Here is a 21,930-nt window from a genome sequence, read left to right as displayed (position 1 = left end):
GCGAACCTTGAAGCTAAGGTAGCCAAGGTACTTACCAATTGGGGCCTCAAAGTCGGTCAAAGATGGCACTTTGTAGGAAAAGTCGAGAATTGCAGGGATCAGGCGGGGCAGCTTCTGTGGCCCATCCCTGCCCCCGCTATCGCTATCAGGCTGGATTACAACATTTGATGAGTCTTATTGGATTTTGAACTTGGCCATATCTTGACATTTCAAAAACACGCCCTTGAGTCACTCGGCGCTTCTCTTTGATCTGTACATCCTATTTTAACAGTAATCGTTTCCTTCTACTGAGAGACGAACCTCAAGCCTCCATTGTCCAATCTTCGTTACATCTGAGCTATCCATTCAAGAGCAAGATGCCCACTGTTCACCTATTAGATTATGTTGCCGGCAACATCAGGAGTCTGGTGAATGCCATTGAGAAGTGTGGCTACGAGGTCGAATGGGTCCGATCTCCTGAGGAAGTTCCCAATGCAGAGGTTCGGCGAGACTCTTCCCTTTCGTGTGTTCATCATGGCTGATGCGCTCTAGAAACTTATCCTCCCCGGTGTCGGCCACTTTGGCCATTGTCTTTCCCAGCTTTCTCAAGCCGGCTATCTAGAACCTATCAAGAAACACATTGCTGATGGGAAGCCCTTTTTCGGTGTTTGCGTTGGCCTACAAGCTCTTTTCCAGGGTTCTGTCGAGGATCCTGACATCCCCGGTCTCGGAGTCGTGCCAGCTACTTTGGATCGATTTGACGACTCAAGTAAATCGGTACCTCACATCGGTTGGAACAATGCCTTCACGGCTGGGAAGGCCATGTACGACCTTCAGCCGGACTCAAAGTATTATTATGTTCATTCGTACAAGTGCCCCTACAAGCCAGGAGAGCTTGAGTCGCAGGGATGGGCTGTTGCGACTGGCACATACGGCGCCGAGACTTTCGTAGGTGCCATCGCCAAGGGCAATATCTACGCAACCCAATTCCACCCAGAGAAGTCCGGCGCCGCCGGTCTAAGGACACTCCGTGCCTTTCTCACGGGTGAAGGACTGAAAACCCTCGGCAATGTAGTCGATGAAGCTGTCGCCAATGCTCCCATCAAGTTCGAGGACAGCCTGACACGACGAGTCATTGCATGCTTGGATGTGCGAACAAACGACCAGGGCGATTTGGTTGTTACCAAGGGTGACCAGTACGATGTCCGCGAGAAGGGTGACGATCGCAACGTGCGTAACCTGGGCAAGCCTGTTGAGATGGCTAAGCGATACTACGAATCTGGGGCGGACGAGGTCACGTTCCTTAACATCACTTCTTTCCGGGACTGCCCAGTCGCCGATCTCCCCATGCTTGAGATCGTTCGTCAAACGTCTCGCACTGTTTTTGTGCCCCTAACCATTGGTGGTGGTATCCGTGATACCGTAGACACTGATGGCACAAAGGTTTCAGCGCTCGAGATTGCCACCATGTACTTCAAGTCTGGTGCTGACAAGGTCTCGATCGGGTCTGATGCTGTTCTTGCTGCCGAAGAGTACTACTCTCTCGGTCGTAAGCTATTTGGTAACACTGCCATCGAACAGATTTCACGGGCCTATGGCAACCAGGCCGTCGTTGTGAGCGTTGACCCCAAGCGCGTCTACGTTCCCAAGCCAGATGCTACCCGACACAACATCGTCAAGACACAGTTCCCCGGTCCCAAGGGTGAGGAGTACTGTTGGTACGCCTGCACGATCAAGGGCGGTCGTGAAACTCGGGATATGGATGTAGTCGAGCTTACACAGGCTGTCGAGGCGATGGGAACCGGAGAGATTCTCCTCAACTGCATTGACAAAGACGGTACTAACAGTGGGTTCGACTTTGAGCTCATCAACCAAGTCAAGGGAGCTGTCAAGATCCCCGTCATTGCCTCAAGTGGTGCTGGCAACCCGTCTCACTTTGAAGATGTATTCCAAAAGACCCCGACAGATGCCGCTTTGGGTGCTGGAATGTTCCACCGCGGCGAGTACACAGTCAAGCAAGTGAAGGATTACCTACAAGAAAAGGGTCTCAAGGTGAGACAGTTCGAAGAGGGCTTTTAGGCCAATTTGAAATAGAACAAAGAATAAAATGATAGACAACTTCTTGAATTCGGTAAATATCGCTTTGGTATAATTTCAACTAGAAGGCATGCACTGGATAAAGAGTCATAACCATAAAAGCTTCGGTATAACACAGGGACACCAATGCACTCCAACACCTTAAAAATCCTTCAACGGGGAAGATGCGCCAAAAGCTGGGTGTTGAACTTGCGGCTCAACGCCAGCTACCAGACTCCCTTCGAGGACAGCAGAGCAAATCACCGAGCGAGCCTCCAGACTAAATTTTGGAAAACACCAACGAAGATGAAATAACATGAGAGAAAAGACACAACCACTCCCAAACTCCATAAAGAAGGAAGCAACATGTTGCCTACAGTTCCATACCCATCAACATCCACTTCTTGCTCGTAACATCAAGATCACGGGCCCAGTGATCCAGGGTAGCCATGTCGAAGCCAACCCACTGCAGGCTCTTTGACAGAGAGTAAACGTCATCTGCGGGGATACGTCTGTCAATGCAAGTGACAATGTGGGCACAGTCCAAAGGACCGTCAGCCAATTCAATAAGGGCCATAAGACTAGAAGATTGTGTTAGTGGAATGCGCAGATTGATGTTGAAGGGAGGCAACATACGCCTTTTTCAGGTCTCGGCCGAGAACGCCTTCAATGTCGAAAAAGACAAAGAGAGATTTCTCCTCTCCATCATCAGCAACAAAGGCACGGAAGCTCGCACCGCCGGCATAGTCCCACATCTCCAGCCAAGCAGTAACGTCGTAGGCAGGTAGCTTTTCATCGGAAACAGGCTTGAAATGTTCGGGAAGCCGGTCATCGGACGGCGGCGTTGGTAAAAAAGCACCAGACAGGCCGGAGCCATTCATCGACGAATTCCTCTCACCGCGGAACGTCGTCTTCATGGACTCACAAAAGAATCTCTCACATTCTTCCCTGATCGAAAGTGCTGCCCCCCCTCGTCGGCCCAGGCGCCGGCCTGGGATTTCTCGCTTCTTGTTCTTGGGCAAGAGAGCGAGCTCGTTAGACGAGGTTAATGCGGCGAGGGGGGGACTTGTTGGTGGGGAGGGTAATCCTGAGGAAGGGACCTCAGGAATACCACTCGGCCCCTGGAGCACATAGTTAGGACCTTTACGCAGATGTAGTGTTTTACAAAGATAACGTACCTGCAACCCCGGTAGTGCAGTAGTGGAGGCCCTTGAGGTTGGCGGCAGAGTCGACGAGGTAGCAAGAGGCAAGGACATTGACCTTCTGGGCAGCGGCCTCGCCGTAATTACTACTGTAATTCAAATTCTGATTATTCATTGGCGCCATTGCTGATGATGTTTCCTGGGTATCGACTAAAGTGGTGATGGTTGGAATAGGGCCGAGGTTGTTGATCGACGGATGGAGGTTGACTGGTAACGTGTGATTGAGGCGAGTCGAAATAAACGGGTTGGAAATCCTTTTAAAAGATTTGTGTTGTTTGTTTAGAGGCGAAAGCGTGGATACGTGCGGCGACGTTTAGTTTCGTGTCTTGGGTAAACTCGTGGAGAATGTCTTTCAACTGGGGGTAGAGTAGAAGTCAAGAATGTGGCAGCGGTGTGAAGGGCGAAGACGAGGATAAATACTGAGAATTGAGTGTGTCCGGCTTTGAAGGGGGAGCGACGGAAGCCCAGGAATCTGACGCTCGGGGCAGGAGGAACAGCATTTTGTGTGGACCCCTCACCTGAGGCTCTGGAATTTTGTGCACCACAGTGGAGGTAACGCTTGCCACACCCACCTACAATAGGTGCCATCCATTGGAGCCGGGGTAGTAATTCAGCAGTGCCAGTGGATGGACAGGCGTTGTACAGTGCGACTTTCTTATCTTGGCAGACGCTGATGTGAGTTAAGCCGAGCGAAATGGAAAGAAATCCTTGGACGAGTCGCTGTTGATCACAGCCAAGATATCGTCATCTCGTCACAAACTTGATGAGCATCGTGTAATTCGCAACACTCTCGTTTCCCCGTGATTATCAGTGGAATTTCAACTCATTTCTGATCAAAATGAATTATAATATCTACTCACTAACCTTGTTAGCCAAGCGTTCTTCTAAACCTAGCGCACGCTTTCGCACTAAGGCGAACGCCTCCGCAGCACATGGTAGGGTCTACTGGCCAAGGGCTGAGAATGCTAATCGCCAGCTGGCAACAAAGTACCACGACAAACAACTTGATGCCCAGCCATGCAGAGTTCAAAACTATGTTTCACGAATGAATACGGGGCTGTTACCAAGGGCAGTCCATCGACTGAGCCAGAATGTCCATCCATTTTTTGTGGTTGCACAACACCGTTGCAACCATGTCTGCAAGACTGTCTCACGCAATTGCTAACCACCCAGTCCGGAAGAGTCTAGAATTCTCTGTGATCGTCTTTGTAAGATGATGCATTTCCTCGCTTACATACTGCACCCAGTAGCGAACAGCATATGCGCTATGGATGCATTGTACAGCAATTACTGTATTCAGTTCTTCATACCGCTGTGTTGTGCTGTGCCACTTCTTTCCCAACGCATTGTGTGATGGGAATGTCAAGTTCATCCAGAATTGCATGATACACAAGCTCCACAGTGTCAAGAATACAATTATCTGGGGCATTCTCCACAGTTATTAATCACATGATCAAGAATATCATGATGGGTAACTGGATCCAATTGACAGTTTTATGCAATTTTCATGATCCTCCCTGGCTACAATGCCAGGGAACGCACGCAATGGCTACAATTAAAGGCGGCATTCTCGGCCAACTTGACTCAACCCAACCTAACCCAACCCAACTCATAGTCATGTACTGTCCATCTCCGGGCTAAATGCCCCCGTCGTGTAAGTTGATTGGTGGACACGCTGTGGTCCCGACATGATGGCGCCGCGCCCAACCCCGCGTTTTGGTTCTCTTCGGGAATGCATCCGGACCGAGACCATTGAAATACCCATCCTGGCTGCAGCAGAGATGCAGCCAGAGATAGACAGAGGCATGATCAACAAGCTAATACTCAGTTCGACCTTGGTATCTGATAGCCACATCATTTTCCTCCTTGCTAGCCTCATACACCTGACAAGAGGTTCATGTGCAGAACAAGCCATACCAATGCAACTCAATTACACTACTTAAATATTAATCAATCACTCACAATACTCAGTATGACAGAGAGTTTGAAAGCGGAACAGGGTGTTCTATACAAATCATGGGAAATGGATCAACCCCTGCCTGGCCATATTCCCATCGGCAAATAGTTCGTTAAGAAAAGTAGCTGATCGGAAGAGTGTTTCCGCGGCCTCACCTCGCTGGGAGCATACTCACCACAATTCGTCAAGTCTATACTGTATTCACCTGGCCCTCTATTATTCAGTCAGGCCCAATCTAACTAATACATCTTGTGATCCCATTCAATTACACGAGAATATGAGTCTAGTGCAATCTGGGCCAAGATCTTCAAAGTAACTAGCCAAAAGAGACATTATTATTCTATCATACAGTTTCCCACATCTCCTGCCTCGTATATGTACTCTCCTAGACATATTTGTATTCAAATCCACCTTCTATTATGCTACCATCATCCGTGTCGGGCACTAAGGCTCGCAAATGCATCCGGGCTGTGTCGACCATTTGTCCATGCGAGGTCCATACCAAGGTTCATACTCTCTCGGCTCCGGGCAGCAAAAGGGTCCGAAGTAGTCATAGCATTTGGGCTCGCAATGGAATTGGCGGCGGGTGCGTTTGTCATGAACGGATTTGTTCCAGATGACATTGGCGCGGGAACACCGTGGTTCTGCTGTACAGGAGCCATAGGCTGATTCTCGGGTATGGTTGGCTGTTGTGGTTGGTGGGCTGTCTGGTATGACGACTGCGTTGACTCGGCACTTGCTTGCTGGGGAGTCATCTGTGGATAATTGTTGAAGAGTGCCATAATCGAGGCGTTGTCTGGCCTCTGGGGCTGGTAGAACTGCTGTTGCTGTTGCATCTGTTGTTGTTGTTGTTGTTGTTGCATCTGCTGCTGCTGCTGCATTTGTGGTATCTGTTGTTGCCCATATAACTGTTGCCCAGTCTGTTGTTGGACAAACGGATTGTTGGTCGCTTGGGTCTGGTTCTGCATCGGCTGCATAGCAGGCTGCTGGCCAAAGACTTGTCCTGTTTGTGCTATGGACTGGCCAGCATTCGCGAAGAAGGGGTTCGTGGTGGTTTCGGGAGGGCTCAGGGGTGCCGGGCTCTGATATACGGCAGAGCTTTGATATACTGCAGAGGTCTGATATACGGCCGGGTTCTGGAAAGAGCTCTGGGTTTGCTCCGGGATCTGGCCAAGGCTGGGCGATGCTATCCGAGTTGGAGATCGTGTGAAGGGCTTGTATCCTGCAGGCGCTTGATTGGTGTTGACTTGGGGGAAAGGATTATTTAACTGTTGCGGCTGTTGCTGAACCGCAGCGGTCTGGTTCGTGAAGAAAGGGTTATATCCTGTCGACTGTGCTTGAAGTGGCTGGGGGTATGTCATGTTGTTGCTGAAGCCCAAGCTCGAGAAACCGCCAGGAGTTGTGGGTGCCGAAGGAGCCACTTGCTGATATCCTGTGAGCTGCTGGGCAGCAGGTTGTGGTACCGGTCCTCCAGTATGATGAGGAAACAAAGGCTGCTGTGGAGAGAGTGACATATTTTGAAAAGCCTGACTGAAAGCATCGGTGGGCTGTTGCTCCTGGGCGACGGGTGCGCCAAATGGGTTCGTCTGACCATATGGGTTTCGGTTCTGGAGACTTCCTGTCGATTGAGCTGTCTGGGGTGGAGCTGTGCCTAGGTTATCAAATGGGTTCGTCGAAGCGCTCGACGGAGTAGTCGGACGGTCTGTGGCTGAACGAGAAGGGACGCTGAGCCCTGCGCCGAGTCCTAGTCCTCCGGAATTCGGTGTGAGAGGCGTCAAGGACCTAGATGTACGCAGAGTCTGTTCCCGAGGTGAAGGTGTAGGAAGAGGAGAGGGACGGCCGCTTCCCTCTCCCAATCGCACAAGAGTCTCGATCGCCCTTTCGAGGTTACCATTGACACCTTTCAGCACCAATGCATTCCTCTTAGCATCTTGAAAGCCCATGTCCAGTAGCCTAGCCATCTTTTGGTCCAGCTCATCTGGTTGATCGAGATCCAGTGTTGCGCCGAAAACCTTGGACGGCTTGTTGGGTGGCCTTGGAGATTCGGTGCGATTAGCTCGAGCAGCCGCTATTGTTTTGGCATCCTTCTTCGATTTGGAGGACAGGGGAAAGATGGACGAGGCAGATCGGAATCCGAACTTGGAGTTCTTAGGCGGCAACGGCGGAGGCGTTCCCTCACCCATATGCGGAGACTTGGACTTTCCCGTTCCATTAACAGTATTGTTCATATACTTCTGTCGAATGAATCGTTCCATCGCGGAATCGGCCTCGTCGACGTCGACAGGCACAGACGGCTTGCCATGTTCGGGATTGTATAAGTTATTCGATGTGACATTTCCAACCTTCCTCATATTCTGTTGGTTGTGTAAGCTGGGGGTAACTCTCATACGCGAATCTCGCATTGTTCTCGTTACTCACATCGACCTGCTCGTTGGTCCAACTGTCCATACTCAAGGACTTGACTTTGGAAATGTGAGTACCCAGCTTTCGATGGATTGCAGCACATCTCATGCATAAGAAAACACCAAGCTAATAACAAAGTTAGTCAAAGTCGGTTTTGGTTCGCGGTAGAAATGCTTACACTCCATGATGCCCAAGCTGAAGATGACAGTTCACGTTAGCAAATTCCGACCGTTCTGCAAGACGGCTCCATGATGAGCTTCGTTGCATGTCTGGGGCGTACCTGGATTACGCGCATGGCAGTCTGCACACATATTATTGCCCGGAACATTCTGCACAAGGTCTTGCAGAGCTTTTTCGTTCCGCGCCTGCTGGCGCTTGCTCATGATACCAGACATTGGCGGCGGGTCGAATGAACAAAGGTTTTGATGACCTCTAACAAAGATGCAGTAACAAAGCGATCTATCTTGCAATTCAACGGTCTCGAGTCGTTCGTAGAGTTCGCGTAGGACAAATTCGGCGGTAGGAAACTCGAATACTCTCGGTGCAGACTGAAGGCCGGAATGGGGGTGATCGTCGACGGGAAGAAGCAAGTTGATGTAATAGACGGCCGGGAAAAGCAATTATGACAGCAAGGCATGTGAAACAGATGCAAATAATATGTAACACAGTGGTATGCGATATAATACGATGCGATACGTTACCATGCAATGCTGATGGGTCTAGAAAGAAGGAGGAAAGAGGATGAAGGTTGACGAAGGAGGTGCTACTTGTTGCGCCGTGCGATTCAGGTCCAAGTGGATGTGGGTGCGGGAAGAGCGCGGGCTTCTTAGGCTCTGACACGGCGTAGGAGCCAACAGTCAATCAACCACCTTGAACGGGTAGAAAACGTGAGATTGAAGAACTCTGCTTCAATCGTTTGTCAATTTTCCCGAGTCAAATGAAAAGAAATTTGCTGGAAAAGGTTTGGCTAAAAGTCAGCCAAAATATTATCTCGTACTCAGAAAAAAGCCCCTGGCCAGAGCCTTTAGCAGTTAGAAGCCCAGGGATAGATTTGTCGTCCCCTAAAGCCACAGTGGAGTTCCATCTTGTTGCCCGTCCGCTTAGATCCACCAGTCACTTAAGGTAAGGTCAAGTTGCGTCTGGCTATCCCAACTCGTCCTAGACATGGACTCGCCCGGTCCATCCACCGGTTGAAAGCGAATTGACGGCCTTGGCTGGCTGGATTTTGACGACGGCGTCAGGGGCAGGTCTCGTGGGTGAGACAGGGTTTAGGTGAAGACCGAGATTCATTACCCAGAACCTCCAGGGTATTTAATGGGAGGCGCAGATTCATATAGTACGCGACTGCTTTCTTTCGTGGCAGCGATTTTCGGTTATTATAATGGACATGGTGAAAATAAACGAATTCAATGATTGCGTTCAGTGACTATCACATGCTGCATGCTGTAACTTATCTAGCCCTGTAATAGTGCATCGTCAGGTAAATGTTGTAAATCGGTTTAATAACTCATCCCACGTTCAATTGCTGAAAGATACGTAATCATTTGCGGACACATGTTCAGCAGCATATTGATACATTAGTAGTCTGGTCATGTCGTTGCGTACACAAGTGGCTTCATTCGTACTTGAGATTTTGCTTGCAAATGTTTATATCGATATCTTATAAGCTCAAAATTACAGCGTTGACAACGTCTGACCTAACGTACCTACGCTATTATTCAGTCACGCCCAGTTGTACATTGACACCCATCGACCTCCATGTGAGTTCAGAGCAGCTTCCAGTGTGACCCTTAGGGTAGCTCACCTTTGAGCCACGACTTCATATTTCTGCTGCATTCATTTCAATTCCCAACTCACTGTAACCTGGGTCTATTGGTAATATATGGAATGGGGATTCTCTGTGGAGTGACAGACCATTTAGGGTTGGGGGTTTTTATTTTTGTTCATTAGGATCGTCCTGGGTTGACATGGAAATTCCCGAGACAGTGGCCAATCTGCTAGTAAGGTATTACTCACTCTCATCATTGGTATTACCGTAACTCGAGGTTGTAATGAAAGCTCTTTAGACGGAAGTAAATGGAGTCTTTGATAGCTCGCCCATGTTCACACATTGCTGTACACTCTCGCATACCGTTGATGGTTACAGCACTTAAAGTGGAAAGCAACGTCATATCATGTCGCAATAAGCTTGCTGTATTTGTATACAAAGCTAATTGATAAACGAGGCACATGTTGAAAAAGTAAAGTAATTCGAGAATAGGCTTTTGTTTCTCGTATTGGTTAAATTCCATCTCTAACAGCATTCCTTTGATCGATATTTGATCATCATCCACTGGCAAAGAATCTCGTTAATTATTCCGGCCTCCAGCCACCTTCATCACTTTTTTGACAGGGCTCTTATCCCCAACCTCCGCTCGCCCTGTTGATATTCCCAACCACTCAACCCTCAAATTGACCACTTGAAACTGGCAACATCCTCGCAACAGCTCCGCGTACATCGCTGAATTACCCCAATAAGGACTGGGGTTGTGGCTGTGGTGGCTGTAAATCCACGTTTCCAACGTCAGCAGCAAGGCAAACCTCGCTTTACCGTCGACTACCCCTCCACCATAACCCCTGTCGGACCCAACAGAGAGCCCAGCACGACTACCTTCTACTAGCTTGTTCGTTAAGTTAGGTAGCTGCCTCGTGCTCGAGCTGTCCACGTATAGCGCACGTATACCGATACTCCTGAGCTCCTCTTGGGATCCGAGGCGAAACTCTTGGCTTCTACACATGTGCGCAGAGTCAGACGTGTAGTAAAGAGGAGCTGTCAGCCACCCCCTGCACACACAAATTCTCACCTCAACTCTCGAAACTTGTCTTTATCAACAGCGGGAGCAGTCTCGCATCGCAATCCAGCCGCAGTTTCCGAAGCTCCGAAAACCCAAACCAACTACCGAAAGACCCGGCATGGTCAATCTCTAAAGACCGAAATCCTGTCGCCAAATTGTTCTACGACCGCTCCCACAGCTCTCCAAAGTGATCAGTAAAACCTCTCTGACGCGAAACCCTTCGAGAACTGCGCAGGAGACACGCTGTCCCAACATCACACAAAATGGCGGGCATTGAGCAGCTGGAAGTTCACAGCAAGGCATGTCACCAAGCCCTCCTTTGTGTAACGGACGCCATGACAAGCGACGGACAAACAAAACGATTTGAACTCTCAACTAATACTCACTAGTCGTATATCGTTCGTTGGGTGAAAGTTGACGAAGGGAACACGCTATCATGGAGCGTACAGCCTCACAAAAAGTCCATGTACGCACCCGCTTTCCCGTGCCCCCGTATATCGGTTCTATAAAGCTTCGTACTAATTCAGCAATAGCAATTTCGGCCTTGTCAAACATCCCGGCAGCGGTGCCACCACTTTTGTAGCATCAACAACCGAGGATTTGAATAATGGGCCTGAAGAATCCGGTGGTACTTCAGATGGCAAAGCAAGCCGTTTCGCAAAGAAAGAGACAAACGCGCAGGAACTCCTGAAAAGCAAAGGATTCATTCCGATCAAATGGATAGGTAAATGCGAAGCCGACAAGGTATCAATTGGCACGTTTGATGTCAAAGAAGATCAGAGTGGAATGTACGGCCTTGTGTTTGACAACACATTCTCGAAACAAACATCCAAAACGGCGACATTTGTGGTTATGACATATCCCACTGGAGCACCACCACAGACGTCATCACACTTGCCAAATCTCCAAGCACCGAAAGCCGGGGCGAGTCAAACAAGTCTGGGACGTTACGGCAGCCCCAAGGGTGACGGAGTTACGTCCGCCTCAGTGGATAGCCTTCACAGTCACAATGCTGCAGGAAATGGCGCACCTTCGGTCTCCGGCCGGAGCGAGGCCGGCTCGAGCAATTACCATACTGGCGTTCTGCATAAGAGACGGCGTAAGAAGGGACAAGGTTATGCACGCCGGTTCTTCTCTCTCGATTACTCCACCTGCACATTGTCGTACTATTACAATCCCAAGTCATCTGCTCTTAGAGGTGCCATCCCTCTGAGCTTAGCTGCTGTTGCTGCAGATGAGCGACGACGGGAGATCAGTATTGACTCGGGTGCTGAAGTGTGGCATCTGAGAGCTCCAAACGACAAGGAATTTCAGGATTGGGCGCTTGCGCTAGAGAAGGCCAGCCGTGTTGCAAGAGGACTGGAAACCCTGGATCTTCCCAAGAAGAATACACTCAAACTCAACACACGGCAAATTCAACCCACTCAGCAATCTTCTCCTCAAGAAGACAGAGAATGGGAACAAGTTGAATCTTTGGTTAGCCGCGTGGTAGGAACTCGCGATGCGCTTCGACGTTTGACTCGCGAGGTCACAGCTCAGGCAAAGCCACCGCCAGTGAACACCCCTCAATATCTTTCACCCACACCTGGAGGCACTAGTATCGCGGAAGAAAACGATTCATATTTTACACCTCCTTCAGAACATAGACGCTCGTTTTGGAGGCGAAAGTCGAACGCCCCTGCGATATCTCCAGCGACACTTGGTGCGGCAACAGCCATGGCTGTCCCCTCACCCAGCGGAGTCACGACGACCATCTCGGCCAGCACGCCAAATCACTCACGGAGACAATCCAAGGGTATTAACCGAGAAGAAAATACACTCCAGGACCATTGCCAATCGCTCTTGACAGACCTTGACTCAGTTGTATCCGAATTCACAACCCTTATTAATAACAGCAAACGTCGTCGACTACCGGTGCCTCTATCTGCAGGTGGTGCGTCAAGAAAGAGCATAGACACTGTCTCGACTGCTGATGAGTTCTTCGATGCTGAGGATGCCAACTCGGCTGTTCTCAAGATCGATGGCAGCGAAGACGAGGCCTCCCGATCGGAGCAAGCAGAAGATGAGGAGGAAGAAGATTCCTTCCGCGATAATTCTTCTGTGTCATCTATTGGAGAAAACGATACAGCTAATCTCGACGACGCGTCTCACCTGTTCCCCGTAAAAGCAAAGAGCCTCACACCTCTACCCATCGAGCAAGCCGTGACGAGGAGGGCCACTATACCACCTGCAGCGGCAGCAGCGCCAAGTTTGATCGCATTCTTTCGAAAGAACGTTGGCAAAGATTTTAGTACAATCAGTATGCCAGTCACATCGAACGAACCCTCATCAATGTGTCAGAAGGTGGCAGAACAGCTGGAATATGCGCAGCTTCTGAACCAAGCGGCAAAGCAATCTTCTCCCACAGACAGACTTATGTTTGTGGCTGCATTCGCAGTGTCACAATTCAGTAGTGGACGAGCCAAAGAGCGTGCTATCCGCAAACCCTTCACTCCTCTACTAGGCGAGACCTTTGAGCTTGTGCGCAGCGATAAAGAAGTTCCTGGAGGCTTCAGACTTTTGGTCGAGAAGGTCCAGCATCGACCTCTTCTCTTGGCAATGCAGGCTGATTCAGCCAACTGGTCATTCTCTCAGTCACCTGCACCTGGACAGAAATTCTGGGGTAAAAGTGCTGAAATCACTACAGATGGCCGCGTGAGAATCGTTTTGCGGCTGTCCAATGGCTCCGAAGAGCGTTATTCATGGAATATTGCTACCATGTTCCTGCGTAATGTGGTGATGGGTGAGAAGTACGTGGAGCCTGTGGGTACGATGCATGTCGTCAACGATAGCACTGGTCACAAAGCTGCGGTTGAGTTCAAGAGCAAGGGCATGTGGGGTGGAAGGATTGAGGATGTCGGTGTAGAGATCTTCAATCCTGAAGGAGCCAACACAGGAAGTGGCCTGGTAGGCACATGGACCAACAGCTTGAAGACAACTGGAAAAGGGGGCGGCCAGGAGATTTGGCGGGTTGGACCCCTAGTAGAAAACGCTGCTAACACTTTCGGCCTCACCACTTTTGCTGCGACCTTGAACGAGGTTACCGAGATCGAGAAGGGCAAACTCCCACCAACAGACTGCCGTCTGCGACCTGACCAGCGTGCATACGAGCAAGGCGCAATTGACGATGCCGAGGATATGAAACAAAAGCTGGAAGAAGCCCAGCGTGGCCGACGTCGAGAGCTAGAAGAGCGAGGTGAGACATATAAGCCTCGTTGGTTTGTGAAGGTCGAGAATGCCCCAGAGGGCGAGGAAGTGTGGAAACTCAAGACAGGGAAGGACAGCTATTGGGAGGAACGAGCAAAGGGAAGCTGGCAAGGGGCTGAGGAGCTCTTTAAGATTTCTTAACGATTGATGACAACAAATAGAAGGTACAATTGGATTTGGTTTCATTAAAAGACTACAAAATACGAAGTAGGCGTTATGGGTTGTAGAGAGCAGAGGCTACCTTGGAATGCAGAGAGCTACTACCCAGCATGTAACAGAATGCGGGTTAGAGACCCCCTTGTGTTGTAGGAGTGAATACATGAAAGACTGACGAAATGTCAACAGCGATCATATCTTCTTGCCCATATAATTGAGATGAGTTTATATCGCGAAGTTGGTCGAATGTGTCACTTGAAATCTCCTATTGCTCCTTGAACAGGTTTATGGAAAGCCAAGAGAAAGCTTGGCTTTGAGATAGAGTGACGGCCAGTCTAGTGGTGCATGGACGAACAGGGGATGTGACAGACACCCCAGTCACTCGTTCAGATGAAAAGAGGGCCACTACGTTGAGCGTTTTGGAAAGCACGAGATGACAAGCGACGCTGTTTCACAAGAGCCTTCATTCTTGATTGAGCGCCCAGATCTTGGAATAATATTATGCATCTGGGTCAGGCGAGAACTTACGTTGCCCGGCGCTTTGACGAGAATGCAAAGGTGTCAGGGCATTTGTTGATGATTGAATTGAATTGAACTGAACTGAGGATTGATTGAGGATGGATTATGGGTCTGGTGATCGACGTGAAGATTGAAATTTGACCGGCGTCTCACCAGTCAGCGAGTATCATGTATACTGGAGATATATGGATCAAGCGAAATCCACGCCAAGCCTGCTCATCGTCATTCTGTATTTGCAGCGGTCAGTCAGTTTGTCCTCCACTGTATCCAAGCTCATTTGTCGCAGAAAGAGGCTGATTGTTTGCTTTATTTTGCTAAGAAAAGAAACGACCCCGTCTCTATCTCTAACAGGTTATTCACTTGTCGATAATACCGAATGGAGAATCAAACTCCAACATATCAGGTTAGACACAGAATTCATATCTCTAACTATTCCAAATGAAGGGATCATCTCGAATTGCATTGCAAACGTTGAAGGAAGAAGCATCGAAGACGGGGAAAAAGGTCCCACCGAGGTCAAGTTTAGCGGCTCGGGAGTGGCGAACCAGTCAAGTAGGCCCCTGACGATCCAAATCCTGAAATAGAAGAAGTTCTCCATCCACGCAACGCACTCAGCCGATAATTCGCGATTAAGTTGTCTGCAGCTGTCCCTGTCAGTAGACAAAAGCTAACAAGATTTAACTATACCAATTAACCTTGACAAGGCGAGAAATCTCCACCATATAAGTAATTAGAGACATTCAATGCCAACCCCAGCCGCGCAGTTACCTACAAGCTCAACAACGTTTGTGTGTACGTACGTACGGTAGTGGATGGCCACAGGCGAGTTTCAGCAAGACGCCAATCGCTGATCAGATGGCGCTTGACACAGCCGAAAAAGGGGGTGCGCAGGGGGGCGTGCGCTGCACTGTACATCACTACAGATAGTACCGTCTGTAGGAAGCCGCAAAAAAGCATTACGACGACTCTCGACTTGAGTGGGGTCACTTTGTTAGCATTGAGTGAATTCGAGGTTGGAGAAAACGACAGAGCCAGTCAGAGACGAGAACGTTGTCGATGCCAATTGCACTATCAGTCTTGGACCTGTCATGGAAACGAGAAGGAGTAGATTTGCTGTGGCTGGGCAGTCTTGGGGACTTGCTTGTCACGATGAATTGGGCCCGACATACATGAGGTGAGATGTTTATACGAGTGAAGCCGCGCCGTGGGCAACGCTAATCAAGAAAAACACACAAACATGGGTTAGTTGCTTGGATGAGGCGGCACGATGCGCACTATTTTGAGGGACTTGGGCTCGTTATAGTAACAAGTCGTCGTATACAGAAAACGTTGGTACAAAGTTATAATCGCCTTGTTTACGTACAACAAGAGGTTGGTGCTCATCAATAATCAATAGCAATTCGACTCAAGTTGCTCGTTTCATCTGACAATACAGTTCCACAACATGGGGAATCATACTAATTACGTGCAACAATAGAAACTCTGTAATGGCTGTCAACCCGTCAATCATGATAATGCTTCCCAGCGGCGCTGAAATTACTGGATCAGACGTGCCCCACGCTTAATCCCCAATCCATGGTTCCCTCTGGGATTGCATGGCAATCAATCCAAGGAAGAAAAACTCGAGTGAGTCCACAGTCGACGTAGTTTATTAGCGGTTAGGTAGGCGCTTGGACGACTGCAGTAAGTCAATGTTATGCCATGTTCCCCGGGTCTTTGTGAATGGGTACACGCCCCCCATCTTCCCTCTCTCCCAGGTAATGCCGAGTAGGTATTGGAACAGGAACAAGAAAACCAGTCAAGCCAAGTTCAGGGATCCAATAATCGTCGATCATCCCTTGATATCCTACCACACGAGGTGGTTATCAATTTGAGTTGCACCCCCATCCTCTCGTTTTTAAAACCCCATTCCAACCTCTATTCCAAACTCGCCTTCCCTTTTCCTCTCTCCCATTGATTTATTAATTCTTTCAAATCTCCATTTTCACCGGTTGACGCCTTCTGTCGTTTTTGTTCCGGTCTTCCTCCTTCTTTCCTTCTCAACCCCAACTCTCTCGCTATTGGGTTTATTCTAGTTCGACTGTAATACAACAACCACTCACCAAATACTCTCATTTACACAACACAACACAACAGTTCCGTTCCGATTTCCAACTCTTTCTTCTATAACAATTCATCAATTTCAGTAATTTCGACTCATCGCATTTGATTCGACAAATTCATAATGAAGTCTGTCTCTCTTCTCTCAGTCTTGGCGGCTGTCGCCTCGGCCACTCCCACTCTCAAGGAGCCCCCCAGCAAGCGAGGATCTCTTCCTACCGTTACTGCTTCAGGAAATGGTGAGTGTTTCAATTTCTTGCAATCTGCAAGACCATGTTAATATTAACCCTATCTCAGCTTTCTGGGCCGGTGACGAGCGTTTCTACCTCCGAGGTATTGACTACCAGCCCGGTGGTGCCTCCGCTAACGAGGATCCTCTGGCCGACCCCAAGGTCTGCAAGCGTGATATCAAGTACTTCAAGGAACTCGGCGTCAACGTTATTCGCGTTTACGCCGTCGACAACAAGGCCGATCACGATGAGTGCATGAAGGCGCTCGACGACGCTGGCATCTATCTTGTCCTTGATGTCAACAACCCCAAGTACTCCATCAACCGTGCCACCCCCGGCCCTTCGTACAATGCCGCCTACATCCAAAGTGTTCTTGCTACTGTCGAGATGTTCGCCCAGTACGAGAACACCCTCGCTTTCTTCTCCGGTAACGAGGTCATGAACGACGAGAAGGACACCGACAAGTCTGCTCCTTACGTCAAGGCCATCACCCGTGACATGCGAAACTACATCAAGGCTCGCAAGCTTCGCAAGATTCCCGTCGGTTACTCCGCTGCCGATGTTGCCTCCAACCGCATGCAGACTGCTCACTACATGAACTGCGGTTCTGAAGAGGTCCGATCCGACTTCTTTGCTTTCAACGATTACTCCTGGTGCAACAGTGACTTCAAGACCTCTGGCTGGGACGTCAAGGTCAAGAACTTCACCGACTACGGTATTCCTATCTTGTAAGTAATATCAACCATGCTTCTTTGCTCACCACTAACTCGCTCCAGCCTGTCTGAGTATGGCTGTATTGAGAGCCGTCCTCGTAAGTTCCAGGAGATCAAGCCCATGATGGACTCCGACATGTCCTCTGTCTACTCTGGTGGTCTCATGTACGAGTACTCCCTCGAGGACAACGACTACGGCATCGTCAAGATCAAGGGTAACACCGTTACCCCCGAGGACGAGTTCGACCTCTTCAAGTCTGCTCTCTCAAAGTACCCTGCTCCCACTGGTTCCGGCGGTGCCGCCAAGGCTTCTCACGGCGTTGAGTGCCCCAAGTCCGAGTCTGTCTGGCAAGTCGACCCCAGCTATCTCCCCGAGATGCCTGCTCAGGCCGAGAAGTACATGAAGGACGGTGCTGGCAAGGGCCCTGGTATCAACGGTAAGGGCTCTCACTTCGACACTGACAGCGGTACTGCCACCGCCAGTATGACCGTTGGCACCTCTACCTCCACCGGCGATTCTTCTTCATCCAACTCTGATGACGATGATAGCGGTGCCGCTGCCCTCGGCTTCGGTGCTCTCTATGTCACCGGCGCTGCCACCTTCTTCACCCTCTTTGGAACCCTTCTTCTGTAAATGGCAGATTTGCCATTTGACTTGCTTGCTTCGTTTAGTGTGGGGATTGCCGCCAAAGCTATGATTTAGGCCTCCCAGTTGGGTTCATGATAATCGCAATAAGATGTTGGTGACGAGCGCTTGATTGGATGCGCTGGGCATGTCGGGTTCGTATTTTTTCAACAGGAGCATTGGCGTCTAGCCTTGGAAGGGCAGACAAATGATTATAATGCTATCTGGGCGATTATCGCCTTTGTCATTTGAGTTAAAAGAGTTCGGTGCGGAAACACAACACAATCAATAGACTTTCCTTAAACTTAACCATCAATTGATGCCAATGTGTTTATATGTGTAGTTATCATGGACGCATATCTTACATGCTGTTTGCGGTTGTCAGCCAATAGCACACGTGAGCTCATGTTAGCCGTGGCTAGACTTGACATGAGCCTCGGCATCTCCATCTCCATGCAGCCTACTATTGACATGGTTACGTTGCCACTCAAGCTTCTCCATGGTTGGCTGTCTAATACTTGAACTCATTTGAGACTCTTATAATTGTTCTTTCGACCTACTATCTATTTACAACTCTTCTCCTCACAATCATCTGCAATCACTCGTCAATTCACAATGTCTACCGCTACGCCCATTCCCGCTTACGCTTCTTATAAGCACATGCTTGTCAGCTCCCCAGGACCCTTTGTCGCCCATGTCGAGATCAACCGTCCCAAGAAGCTCAATGCTTTCTCACAAGAAGTCTGGCTTGAGTTTGGCCACGTCTTCAACCAACTCAGCAATGATTCAGACATACGCGCTGTTGTGCTCAGCGGCGCTGGCGATCGCGCATTCACAGCAGGCCTCGACGTGCAGGCTGCGTCTGGAGATGGGATCCTCTCTGACGCTGCAGGTGATGTCGCGAAGAAGGCCAAGGTATTGAGGAATCACATTGAGGAGTTCCAAGATTCAATTAGCGCGATGGAGAAGTGCGAAAAGCGTAAGTGTCACCCGCAAAGTTTAGTTAAGAATGGTCACTTATAAATGGGATTTGAACATCTACAGCTGTCATTTGCGTTCTTCATGGTATTGCTATCGGCCTTGCTATTGATATTGCATGCTGTGCTGATATCCGCTTCTGCGCTTCCACTGTGCGCTTCGCCGTCAAGGAAGTTGACATTGGTATGGCGGCAGATATCGGCACGCTCTCTCGCCTGCCCAAGATCGTTGGCTCGACATCGTGGGTCAAGGATGTATGTCTCACAGCGCGAGACTTTTCTGCGCAAGAGGCGCTGTCGATGGGCTTTGTAAGCCAGGTCCACGAGAACAAACAGGCGACTGTACAGGCCGCAGTGGCGCTGGCGACGACGCTTGCTGAGAAGAGCCCCGTGGCAGTTCAGGGAACAAAGGAGCTGCTCAACTACAGCAGAGATCACAGTGTCGCGGAGGGCTTGAGGTATACAAAGGTGTGGAACGCGGCGGCTGTGCAGGGCAGGGACTTTGCCGTGGGATTGACGAGCGGGTTGAAGAAGACAAAGCCTCGATTCGAGAAGTTGTAGATATTTCGATAGTTGTGCGTGGCTGGTATTGGAGTATAGTAGTGTGTATTATGATTAAGAAGAATGGTGGGACCAATCGGTTGGATTATTTCCCTTTCCCTACTCTGAGCCAGATTCCTCCTCTGGGGGCAGGTTTTCCTTTAGTCGCTGTGCACATGTTAGCGGATGCGCGTGAGTGGTGTATTGATTGGGAAGTGTACGCACGTCTTCGAGTTTGGCCTTGAGCATAGAGACCATGTTTTCTTTGACGACTACGCGTTCGTCGTCGAGATCTTCGATTATGTAGTCATGATTGGCACTGTCAATGCTAACAATGATGGATTTGATGGACGGATCGCATTCGATGAGAACGCCTGTTATAGAGGAGTTAGATGGACAAGAACAAGGACAATGGCGAATAGTAAGGTGAACTGACCTCTGATTGCGCGAGGCATCTTGGTTGAGCAAGCGAGGTCCTGTGGGATATCGCCAAAGAAATGTACTTGGTTGGTATGATGGAGTTAATGGTAGTGTCAAAATGGATAAAGCTCCCCCAGAAAATGTAGTGGAGTTGAAAGGGAGCCTTGCATGATGCACTGACCCACTTTAACGATTAGTGACATGACATTCCAAATAAATGTTTATTCATCTTGTAAGTCTGCGCCTTAGCAAAGCCACTCTTAGATAAAAGCATTACAATCACAGTCAGCGGGAATGTGTCTGGTTGAGAACTAATCTAGAAGCTACTCGTTGGCCACTCCTCCCGCCGGACCAACGAGTACTGATGTGAGGTTGATTATGTGGCAGATCAGTCGGCTGAAACTTATCTAAACGCAGGGCAGGCAGCGTATTGGCATCATCGTATCCATGAGTGTATAGCCCGAATCTGGTCCATGGAACCCCCGGAGAGACTTGTTGCGTATTCGATTTACACTTTGAACCATCCTGGTTGAACCTCTTGGTTGAATAATCCGGCTTACCAAATATAGGCTGTGTGTAGTAGCAGGTGACGGGCATTTTATCCCGTTCCCACCGAGTAGCGGTAGTATCCAGCCTACCAAATCTAAGGAGATTTTGAATCTAAGCTAACAAGCCACCATGATGAAGTCACCCTTTCGTGGAGTGATCGGCTACGCGGCCTGCTTCTAAATCTGGGGTGAGGCACGCGAATCAAAGGCAAAAAAAAGTAAAGAGGTCGAGGGGAGCACAAATACAAAGGGTTGCCCTCCCCTTGTCCTTGGGTTTGTGCACTCTGATGGTTGCTTTGATGACGACACCCTATCAAAGTCTCTGACCTCACAACTTTGCAAGTCATTTGTTATAATTATTCTTGATTCTCTTAGTTTCACAAACAATTATCTATCTAATCACTGAAAGACTGTTTGCTTGTATTTACCGATCAACATCCATACTTGGGAGTCACGTATGAGCATCAGCATTACGGCAACTTTAAGGCCTATCGCCACTTATACAAACCATTATCGACTCTACCCTTACAATGGCAACTGGAGATTCCAACGACGACAGCAACGAAAACGGCTTCAACTTTGGTCAAGAACCATTTGCCTGGGCTCTCATCCCCTTATTCGTCATCCTCGTTCTTGGACTGACAGCAACCGTCATCCAAATCAGACGCCGGCGCCGCCGTCGTGGAAACCAATGGCCCGGCTCAACCCCTCAGGGAACAGAATCTTCAGGACTTCGTGGCGGCAGAACATCAAATCGCGGAGCGTTGTGGAATAGTACTAGGTCCCAAGAAGGTCTGAATGAGCTTGGACAGGCGCCGCCTCCGTATGATGGCAAGAAGGAGAGACATGATCCGTTGGAATTGAGGGATCTCGAAGCTGGTGGTAGTCCGCCAGAGTATCCTTCTGAACCACCACCAGCTCTTGTGACGGATGGCAGGAGATCTTGATCATGACCACTTTCTGATATGTTTGTTGGGACGGGTGGTGTATGGGGTGTATGGAGTTTCACGGATCATGAGAGATGAATTGCATTTGGAAAGCGTTTTAGTAAATGGCAAGGAAGTTAGGAGTCGGGCGATTTTACCACAATTGAAATGAATGCATTATACCACTGGGCTTGCTGTCTCGAGCCCGAAAATACTTCTATCTGTGAACCAATGATTCAGCATGGCCGAGTGCCGAACTAGATCTGCAATATTTGCAGTACAGACGTCACATGTCTCAGATTATAGAGATCTCTTGATCGTTCGACTATCGTGTCTCGTCGGGTGTTGTATCATAGTTGGACCATGTTTGTCGTCATTGATGATCACTCTCCAGCTTCTATATTTAGGTACACTGGTAGCTTACTCGTTTTGCAATCTTGGTTTTGCAATATTACACTTGCCAGAGTTTGGAGAAATGT

General features: G+C 49.2%; 9 protein-coding genes across 9 annotated transcripts; 5 read left to right on the top strand and 4 right to left on the bottom strand.

Annotated features, from left to right (window-relative positions):
* Positions 1-356: 356 nt before the first annotated feature.
* On the top strand, positions 357-2,058 carry FGSG_09984 (imidazole glycerol phosphate synthase hisHF; the record flags this gene model as incomplete). The annotated part of the gene is made up of 2 exons (XM_011320594.1): positions 357-479; positions 532-2,058. 2 exons carry the CDS (start codon positions 357-359, stop codon positions 2,056-2,058), a joined length of 1,650 nt encoding a protein of 549 aa, XP_011318896.1.
* Positions 1,155-3,641, bottom strand: FGSG_09983 (uncharacterized protein). The gene is made up of 3 exons (XM_011320593.1): positions 3,234-3,641; positions 2,692-3,176; positions 1,155-2,636 (listed from the first exon to the last, which is right to left on the bottom strand). Exons 2-3 carry the CDS (start codon positions 2,970-2,972, stop codon positions 2,429-2,431), a joined length of 489 nt encoding a protein of 162 aa, XP_011318895.1. The 5' UTR covers positions 2,973-3,176; positions 3,234-3,641; the 3' UTR covers positions 1,155-2,428.
* A 2,001-nt stretch (positions 3,642-5,642) lies between these two features.
* On the bottom strand, positions 5,643-8,012 carry FGSG_09982 (uncharacterized protein; the record flags this gene model as incomplete). Its single annotated transcript, XM_011320592.1, has 4 exons — positions 5,643-7,568; positions 7,633-7,743; positions 7,796-7,812; positions 7,898-8,012. The coding sequence occupies 4 exons, from the start codon at positions 8,010-8,012 to the stop codon at positions 5,643-5,645; spliced, it is 2,169 nt and encodes a 722-aa protein (XP_011318894.1).
* A 2,702-nt stretch (positions 8,013-10,714) lies between these two features.
* Positions 10,715-13,838, top strand: FGSG_09981 (uncharacterized protein; the record flags this gene model as incomplete). Its single annotated transcript, XM_011320591.1, has 3 exons — positions 10,715-10,738; positions 10,841-10,917; positions 10,985-13,838. The coding sequence occupies 3 exons, from the start codon at positions 10,715-10,717 to the stop codon at positions 13,836-13,838; spliced, it is 2,955 nt and encodes a 984-aa protein (XP_011318893.1).
* A 2,486-nt stretch (positions 13,839-16,324) lies between these two features.
* FGSG_09980 (1,3-beta-glucanosyltransferase gel1 precursor) lies at positions 16,325-18,360 on the top strand. Its single transcript, XM_011320590.1, has 3 exons — positions 16,325-16,711; positions 16,770-17,430; positions 17,479-18,360. Exons 1-3 carry the CDS (start codon positions 16,597-16,599, stop codon positions 18,047-18,049), a joined length of 1,347 nt encoding a protein of 448 aa, XP_011318892.1. The 5' UTR covers positions 16,325-16,596; the 3' UTR covers positions 18,050-18,360.
* Positions 18,361-18,655: 295 nt separating this feature from the next.
* FGSG_09979 (uncharacterized protein) lies at positions 18,656-19,578 on the top strand (the record flags this gene model as incomplete). The annotated part of the gene is made up of 2 exons (XM_011320589.1): positions 18,656-19,019; positions 19,085-19,578. 2 exons carry the CDS (start codon positions 18,656-18,658, stop codon positions 19,576-19,578), a joined length of 858 nt encoding a protein of 285 aa, XP_011318891.1.
* Positions 19,579-19,677: 99 nt separating this feature from the next.
* Positions 19,678-20,012, bottom strand: FGSG_09978 (RNA polymerase II transcription factor B subunit 5; the record flags this gene model as incomplete). Its single annotated transcript, XM_011320588.1, has 3 exons — positions 19,678-19,725; positions 19,783-19,931; positions 19,994-20,012. The coding sequence occupies 3 exons, from the start codon at positions 20,010-20,012 to the stop codon at positions 19,678-19,680; spliced, it is 216 nt and encodes a 71-aa protein (XP_011318890.1).
* Positions 20,013-20,262: 250 nt separating this feature from the next.
* FGSG_13676 (uncharacterized protein) lies at positions 20,263-20,574 on the bottom strand (the record flags this gene model as incomplete). Its single annotated transcript, XM_011320587.1, has 1 exon — positions 20,263-20,574. One exon carries the CDS (start codon positions 20,572-20,574, stop codon positions 20,263-20,265), a length of 312 nt encoding a protein of 103 aa, XP_011318889.1.
* A 481-nt stretch (positions 20,575-21,055) lies between these two features.
* Positions 21,056-21,472, top strand: FGSG_09977 (uncharacterized protein; the record flags this gene model as incomplete). The annotated part of the gene is made up of 1 exon (XM_011320586.1): positions 21,056-21,472. One exon carries the CDS (start codon positions 21,056-21,058, stop codon positions 21,470-21,472), a length of 417 nt encoding a protein of 138 aa, XP_011318888.1.
* Between the last annotated feature and the right edge of the window lie 458 nt (positions 21,473-21,930).

This window comes from Fusarium graminearum, chromosome 1, assembly GCF_000240135.3.
Source record: "Fusarium graminearum PH-1 chromosome 1, whole genome shotgun sequence".
Taxonomy (NCBI): domain Eukaryota; kingdom Fungi; phylum Ascomycota; class Sordariomycetes; order Hypocreales; family Nectriaceae; genus Fusarium; species Fusarium graminearum.
Note: the sequence above shows the minus strand (reverse complement) of the source record. Positions and strands in the feature narration are given on the sequence as shown.